The 9,132-nt window shown below is 38.2% G+C and overlaps 1 protein-coding gene across 1 annotated transcript in view; it reads right to left on the bottom strand.

Annotated features, from left to right (window-relative positions):
• LOC106940349 (thrombospondin type-1 domain-containing protein 7A-like) overlaps positions 1-8,272 on the bottom strand; it is a 44,845-nt gene extending 36,573 nt beyond the window's left edge. Inside the window, exon 1 of the mRNA XM_015023066.1 lies at positions 7,356-8,272. Within this exon, the coding sequence (XP_014878552.1) occupies positions 7,356-8,272 (917 nt within the window). The remainder of the gene's footprint in view (positions 1-7,355) is intronic.
• Positions 8,273-9,132: the final 860 nt, after the last annotated feature.

Raw genomic sequence — 9,132 nt, forward strand, 5'->3', positions numbered from 1 at the left:
CACAGACACAGGTGGGCTTAAATACACATGGAGGGTAATCAGGTAAGTAGACACACCTGGGAGACAATCAACGGGGAGGACAGGACAGAGACTAACAGGGAAACAGGAACACATTGAAAAACTCAAAAACACACAGAAAACCACGGATCATGACACTGGTTTGTTATTCTAGGAAGTCCAGCTTGATTAGGGAGGTTCTGACCTCTGATGAGGACCAAAAAACAAACAAGCTAAAAACCTCAGTTTTCGGTTTGATTAAAGTGAGTCCGGTGCAGGAAGCGGACCAAAGCGCAGGGCATTCTGGGTAAATACACCAAAACAAGCATGCAAGGTGAACGCTACTCCAGAACTACAAAATCTGATAAAGTATTTTTGATATTTTTGAAATATCTAAGTACACTTGTGATAGATTTCAAGTGTAGATGTAACATTTGTTACATTTTCAGTTAGTGTGGTTCTCTTTCCCACTGCAATGTGTCAAATGATCCAAACTAAATGAAAAACCAGTTCCCCTCCTCACCTGTGGTGGCGCTGCAATAATAACTACTGAAGAAAAACAAGTGTTGCACTGAGCGCAACTTCCTTCTTCACGAAATATAAACAAAATTGGAGTATCTTCAGATTTTAGTGTTTATAGGATTCTTCTTTTGCCTTTGGTAAAAAAAAAAAAAAAATTCTTCTGGTTACACTAACACAAAATCTTACCAAGCATTTTTGGTCAGTTTCTAGTGCAAATATGTTACTTAATTAGACAAAAAATAATTTATAAGTAACTTCTCAGCAAAATACTGGAGCTTGTTTTCAGTCAATAACTCCTCAATACTGATGAATAAGTACTAGTTCTATGCAGATTATTTCACTAAAAACATGGGAAAATATCTCGTCATAAAGATTTTTTTGGACTTTACCACTTTTTACTTGATTTCTCCTGTTGCCCTGAATCACAGCATTGATCTTCTTTTTACCTCCTGCTACATTGTTTGAAATATTAATTTAAAACACCGAAATTCTGAATAAGTTTCAAGGTTTCCCTGTTGGAAATCTAAGAGGAAACAGCACACAAATTAGAACTGGTATTGAATTATTTTGTTTTTAAAAAATAACTTTTGTATTTATAAAAAATAAAATTTAAATAAAAATAATTCCTTCACTTATAAAGTGGGGAAAATGTCTTGTTGTAAGTGAAATAATCTGCTAATGAAACTAGTAGTTGTTCATCAATATTAAGGAATATTACTGACTTAAAACGAGCTCCTATATCTTGCTGAAAAGTTACTTGTAAGTTAGTTTTGTCTTATTTGCACTAGAAACTGGTCAAAAAATACTTGGTAAGCTTTTTTGTTTTTGCAGTGTAACCTGATAAAATGACTCGTGTTTTTTATTTTTATTCTTTTACCAAAAACAAAAGAGAAATCCTACAACCGTTAAAATCTGACGCTGGTCTGTATTTGTTTACATTTTGTGAAGAAGGACTTTGTGCTCAGTGTTTTCTTCAGAGGTTTTCATGTCATTTTCTTCAGTAGTTCTTAATGCAGCGCCCCCACAGGCGAGGAGGGGAACAGATTTTTCAATTGGTTTGAACCGTTTGACACAAAGCAGCGTGAAAACGAACCTAACCGGCTGAAAATGTAACAAATGTTGTAATTTCTCCAGTCCAATACAGTCTACAGGACTATCAGGTGTGAAAACATCCTTAATGTTGTGCAGTAGAGGCAACGTTTCCTCTAAAAACAAAACTGATCAACAAGCAGAGGAAGTCAGAAACCTATTTTTAAAGAAAGCCGTCAGTGAGGAACCAGTGAGACACCGTGGAGAAGGAAGCGTCCCAGTGACAGATGTTCATCAAACAAAATTGGAAATGAAGCGAGCAAGATGTTCTGGGGACGCCTGGCTAGGACACGAGTGGATCTCTGCTTCTCTGGGAAGTTTGCTCCAGTTTCCACAAGAAAAAACAACTATGAATATTTCAGAACAAGAAATAAACAAGTCAAGGATTAATATTAATGCTCCTAAGAGCATGCAAGTTGTTTTCAAGGTTCCTTTAAAAGTATTGATCCCAGTCAGTGGCGAGAGCCCCACCCTAACAAAGCATCAGCGGCTAGATACCCCAGAAAAAGGAAGCTTTACCATAGAAGATATGCGACTGAGAGATAAATTCAGGCTTGCAGCCGTTTCCTGGAGTAGGAAAACCTTGATAAACCCACCAAGATCAAAGTCTGCCGGGAGCGGCTGTGACATTTAATACAGGGAAGGAAATGGAGACAACAGCTCATTAGAAGAATATAGATCTGCCCTACAGTTATTCTGAAAAGCCAAATGTGTATTACTCCACAAATTAATGCCAGTTATAAAAAGGATAACCTATGGCAACTCAATGTTTCATCACTTTCAGTTGAATAAAATGAAGCTTTTAAACGCGTTTTGTGGATGTGCAGTTGTAGGTCAAGCTTTCTTTCTCGGAGAATAAGAAGTCCCAAACCAAATACTCTGCAAATGAAAACGGAGCCGAGCACCGAAGCACATAATAACCTCTTTTCACAACCAAATAATCCACAACTCCTCATTTGGGGGTTCATAGGAGAGCGATCGTAAATACGATTGTACCAGTTCTGTTCCCCTGGGTTACATATATATCCTGCTAAAGTCTAACGGGTCCACAAAGTGTAGCTATAGCAGATGTATGCATCTGACAGCTGCGTAATATTGGCAGGAAAAGGAACGTGGAGCTATTTTACAGAATATGTGAAATTGGTCTGTCTATTCACAGTCACCTTGACTTTAACAATCGTGTCATAAGAAATAGGGAGGATGCAACTCAGACCGGAAATATGCTTTGCTTCAAATATGAAGCTTTCTGTAAGGACAGATTTATTTTAGTAACAACAGGAATCATGTTCTGCTTGTCATAAGACAGATGAAAGTCTGAGGGAGTTTTTTTGTTGGACGAGGCGATTTCTATCCAAAACATTTCAATAATAACTGAAAACGCACCATCGGAAGGTTGTTAATGTTTTATTCTGCTTTCAATTCATAATGTAATGAGAAATTATCAATAATTATATTCAAAAATATGTATCTTAAGAATATAAGTCTGAGTCTTGATGAAGTTATATGTAAAAACACGATAGTTTAAATGGGACCTACTAAGCAAATTTGGCATTTTCCACATTTTTCTACTTCCATTTGGGTCTCAACTGCTTCAATAAACAACCTAAGTACTAAAAAACCTTTTTTTGGCAACAACTTAAGGTGTTAACTTAGTGTCTTATAAATGAGTTGTTTCAAAAACACCCCAAAAGTTAAGTCAGATTTGACCTACGCCATTACCTAGCAACCACAGCCAAGCCCAGCCCCGTTACCTAGCAACCACACCCGGGCCCAGCCCTGTTACCTAGCAACGCAAGCAGAGTTCCAGCATGTTACTTACTCATAAAGTAGTACCAAAGAGTAGGGAACTAAATACTAATGCACGCCACGCTTTGTATATTCTTATAAATAATGCTGAAAATCAGGTATTAATTTTATTCCACTTCAAAGGTTTTTGTTGGTATTTAATGTTAGGTCAAAGCAATGTAGTAAATTACTTAAGTTTGGTATTGTACATCGGAAAGTATCCCAAGAATTGCTTTCTTTGCCCTCATCAAAAAAAAAAATAAATAAATAAATAAATTGAATTTTAAAAAAATGAAATAAAAAGACATGCGTTCTATAAATCGTATGATGAGCTACAGTTGGCAGGATAGTTCTATTAGCTTTTAGCAGAGCAAATCAACAATAAATGTCCAACAATTTAAACCAAAGCCAAACGTTACACAGTTAATCCTCAATATGTCCATCTAATATAAATGATTTCAGTTCATTTAGAACACAGGTGTCCAAAGTGAGGACTGAGGGCCAATTGTGGCCCATGAAAAGATTTTGTTTGGGCACAGGTCAAACTATTTTGGTCAGTAGAAAACAATGAATGATCCTAAAAAAAATTGTAAATTGTTTTTCTTTTAATAGAGCAACAATCTGAAAACCTGTTAATGATTTGGATCTAAACAGATTTCATTATAAAATTGTTTTTGTTGTCAATCACAAAAATCACAAACTAATTTTTAAATGTTCAATTTAGTGAATTTTGTGGTCTGCCAATAGTTTAAATTTATTCATTTTGGCCCTCAGGATGAAAAGTTTGGAGACCACTGCTTCAGGAAGTTCCTCCAGATTTTCCAACAACGCATAAAAAATTAAAAATCCTCTACAAGTTTATGTAGCGATAATATCTTGACGTCTTGTGTGAGCAAATACTCTTTCTGACAGGTTTGGCAGAAACATACAAATACAAGTTTCCTTTAGAAACATTTGATTTTAGTCGACTGCCAACTTCACACTGACAGAACTTCCTGTCAGACATTTTGCTCTCAGATACATTGTTAGACGGGAAGAATTTGCAGCGAGTGAATAGAAACTGACAGCTATTAATCTTTCTTATTTTCAGTCTGACAACGCGTCTTTGTAGCGCTCAGCGAGGATAAAGGCGGGTCAAACAGGTTAGATTTGACATGAAGAAACTCAGATTTAAAGAATATGTGTTGGATAATAATTCATCACTTAAAATATTTTGAAGAGCTCCAATTTTTTACTTTCTTTTATTTGAGTAAAATAACTGACTTGTCTCACTATTCTTTTTAAAATGTTGAAACTATTAGCTTTCTTCCTATCTGAAATTATTTGAACTCGACCTTTTGAATCATCAAATGTTTCAAAGCCAGAAAAACTTAAAATTACACATCATAAAGGACAGTTAGCCTTTTCTAGATACTAAAAAAACTTTGGAGATGCAACTTCTTAAAACAGACATCTAGCCAAGTATTCGCAACTCAAGAAAAAAGATGGAGTGAGACCTCTTGTTTTCCTTGGACATCCCTGATGTATATAAGGATTTGTGAAACTAATAAGGTCAGAAAAACCAAAATCTCTCAATTCAGAACATATTTTCTTTCAGAATTAAGAAGAATTGGAAATCTGGCTTCAGAAGAGGCATGAAGATAAAATGTTGTTTTAGCAGCAAGTCACCAGTCAGACCATCGACAAAAACATAGATAATGCTGGAGATACTAACGTTCCTCAGGTAAGAAAATGTTTTTGTCTTGTTTTGCTTTAAACTGATTAACTTTTTGCTTCTTCTGTCACTCAAACAGCATCTGCTGATGTCTGCCACATAAAACAAATCCATGTTTTTATCCCTGGAAATGAACCGCGGCAGTGAAATACTGTTTTTCACCTACAGCGTCTGAGTCGGATAAAAGGAAACGGGTGAAGTCTGATTGTATATTTTCTTATTTTAACTTCTTATTATTTAATGGATAGATGTAGCTGTAGGCAGAGTGGAGTGACTGTATCATCAAAATATTTCCTCAAACATTTTAGATAACTCAAAGCACTAAAAGTAAAAACAACGCGTAACATCCCCTGCTACATTTTTCTTTCTTATTTTGTATCTATTCCTCAAATATGGTCATGAAAACGAACACAAGTAAAACAGGAGACATTTAAAAATGACCCTATAAATATAAAAAGCTTTGAGTTTTATTTTAGATTCATAATTGCATTTTAAACTTTTATGACCTAGCAATAAGTTCTCTGTCAGTCTGAGTAATGCTTGATTTCCTAATGAATTTTAAAACAAAAAAAACACCCAATACGTTTTTTTGTGTGTGAAAAGCATCAAAGTCATGGCTTAGATTGATCTCATGTCACAGAGAGGCGTTTTTTGTCACTTCCTTCTGCAGAACTCGACATCAAATTCACTTTAATGGTAGTTGTTCCTCTTAGTTTTGACAGCGTGGCGCTAAAAAAGACCCAGCCGACAATCGTCTTCCTCAGTGTGTCGCCTCCTGACAGGGAGGAGCAAAATTCAGCAGGACAAATCCGACATGTTTCCCTGTCATGAGCAGCAGACGGATCATAGAGGCAGGAAATGAGGTTAAAATGACAGGGGAAGATATACAAATACCAAAATTCAAGTCGTCCCTGATCTTTGTTTAACATAGTGTATGAAAAATTAGTTATAAAAGTGCAGAAAAAAACAAAACATACAGAAAAGGATGAGAAAAAAGTAAGAAAACTGACTTTAAAGTTCTAATTCATTGTTAATCTATGTCAAAATCCAAATTAATTAGCAAATATTTAAAGGTGTATGTCAATTATGTTGCTACTGCATGTCCCAAATTTATTTGGAAGATTTCAGTTTTAACACAAAATTTGCCAGATGGTGCTTAAACAATTTAAACAAATCTGTTTCTGATAATAAAATGTCAGAATTTTGAGAGAAAAATATAAATTCTTAAAAAAAAATCTAAATTCTGATAAAAATGTCCAGATTTTGAGAAATAAGTCAGTATTCTGAGATTAGTCTAGTTTTTGTAGGATTCATATTTAGCTGCAGCATTGCTGCCACTATTCTTCTTACATTGGTCCACACGTCACATGTCACATACAAAAGTTTGTAGAAATTAAATAAAAACAAACAAAAAGAGACAGACAACATGGCAGAATACATGTAATTTTAGGTTCAAATATGTAAGATATTAAATTCTCAACCTGGAAATTATACTGTCTGCAGTTTCTTGAAATATTGTTTAATATATCCAATAAAATCTTAAATATAGCTTCAGTCTGCATTAATCTCCAGAGATGCATACCACAGAACTGTACAGTTTTCTTCTGTCCATTAGTTTTATCTTTTGGGAAAATATATCGCTTTTTAATAACATGGCAAGTGAAATGTTTGTTTTTAATCTGAGCTGCAGAGCTTAACTTTTATTTAAAAAGTTTTTGTTTTACGTATTTGTTAAAACTGTCTCCACGTGGTGAGAGAAGGTCATGAGACAGATAATCTATGAAAAAAATCAAACTCTTTCACCTCCTCCCTAGCTGCTGTGACTGTTTGAAGAAATGCACCGAAAACAACCAATCTAAGCCAGGAGGCGGGTTTTAGCGCTGTCAATCAACTGTGTGAATCTGCTGCTAAATGTCCAATGCCAGAAAAACAACTTACTGTTGTTGTTCTGTTGTTACAGAAAAACTGTTTATCTGCTGTCATGCATGTTAGCAAATGGGCATGATTGACAGCGCGAAGCACCGCCTCCTGGTTCTGATTGGCTGTTTTAATTACAATTAGCACTGTGAGAAGGCAGATGAGTTAGATTTTTTTTTACAGATTATTTGTAAAAAAAAAAAATAATATTACTGCCATGACAGCAGTAATATTTAACTTTCAGTTTGATTAAATATATATTTTTAGTTGGCCTAATCCTGTAAAAGTGTTTACAGCCAAAAAGAGTAATAATCCAAAATGAGGTACTTACTTGCGCCCCACTCTGCTGCCGTTCCGGTGAATGCAGGCCACTTCCCGGGTCTGGTATCCCACCTGGATGTCCCAGAACGGACTCTCCTGCCGGTTCAGCCGGTTCCTGGACCGTTTCTTTTGAATCAGCTCCCTGGTTTCAGGATCCTTCACCCCTCCTCGCTCCCTGAGCCCCTGACCTTTGCCTTTCCGCCGTTTCGCCTGCCGTGCGGTCCGGGTCTGCGGCAGGACGCAGGGGGTCCACGGTCCGACCCTAAGGCTGTACAGGCCTTCCGGACCCACACAAGCTCCCGGTTTACAGGACTGGAACTCGGTGAGGTTCGGGCAACTGGCTCCTCCGAAAAGCGGAGGAACCAGGACGCTGCGGACTCTGTTCCTGAGGCCCGTTCCGCACGTTTTGGAGCAGGAGGTCCATGGCGAATACTCGGTGACGACGCAGTCCTGAGGGCAGGGGATCAAACACGCCTGCTCCAGGCGCGGCTTGGGCTCAAAGTACTCACAGATGGCGTCCTCTGCAGGAGACCCATCCGCCTTGAGCGTGCAGCCCACCTCCCGGGTCTGAATGCCCTCCTCGCCACCGCTGCACATGAACTGCCGCGCGGCGCCGAAGGTCCTGGCCGACACCGGCACGCACTCGTTCCAGGCCCCCAGCTGCCAGTCGTACAGGTCCTTGTGCCAGTCGCACACGCGGAAGCAGTTCCTCTGGTTGGAGGGCCGCTGAGCCTGGTCACAGTTGGTGTGGAGGGTCGTCCATCCGTCCACGTGGGCGCACCAGACCGCCCGGCTTTGGCTGCCGCCCGGGCCGCAGTCACTGCCCATGCATCGCCCCCACGGACCTGCGGAGCGAACGGACAGGATCAGACATGGCGAGGAGGAAGGAGCAACGTCAGAAAAATAAATAAATCCTGTTTGATGCATGATGCAAAATATATTATAATAAGTGAAACAATCTGCCAGTTGAATTAGCAGATTGTTTCGTCCCGTATTTTAATGAGGGAATGACATCATAACATGATGTGAAGCTCAAAAGAGTCAAATTTACATGATACTGCCCCTTTAAATACATATACATCTAACATATTGACCAAAGTTCCAGGTACTGTGAATCAAAGGCAGGTTTTGGGGTTTCCGTGCAGAACTCGGTGTTTTGGCAGGTTTGCAGTTTTCTGGAGGTTTGTTCCAGATTTGTGGTACATAGAAGCTGAATGCTGCTTCTCTTCATTTGGTTCTGGTTCTGGGGATGCAGAGCAGAACCAGAACCATTAAGACCTGAGACGTCTAGAAGGTTGACACAACCGCAGATCTTTAATGTATTGTGGGGCCAAAACCGTTCAGTGATTTATAAACTAACAGCAGTGTTTTAAAGTCTATTCTCTGAGCTACAGGGAGCCTGAAAACTCCCTGTATTTGACTCTACAAATTAACCGAATCTGCAGGAAAATAACAAATCTAACAACAATACTGACAAAGGTGGAAAACTGCTTTGATTAAAAATAAATTGGGGGGGGGGGGAAATAACAGAAAAGTTAGAATGCAGCAGGTACAAATTGATAGACACAAAATTACCCTTTGATTTTTTTTCTGAATGGTAAACAGCAAGTGAATGTTTTTTTTTTATTATTATCTGGGATAGTGATGGTGATAGGTGATCAAAGGGAAGCAGCTGAAAGACCAAAGTGCTGTGAATTATCTGTGGCATTCATCAAACCCTTTTGGCAGCCAGCATATATTACTTCAAACAGTCAGTACCAGCAATTTTCCAAACAAACATCTCCGGC

This window comes from Poecilia latipinna, unplaced genomic scaffold (assembly GCF_001443285.1).
Source record: "Poecilia latipinna isolate Pla-1442-1.1 unplaced genomic scaffold, P_latipinna-1.0 Scaffold3190, whole genome shotgun sequence".
In the NCBI taxonomy this organism is placed as follows: domain Eukaryota; kingdom Metazoa; phylum Chordata; class Actinopteri; order Cyprinodontiformes; family Poeciliidae; genus Poecilia; species Poecilia latipinna.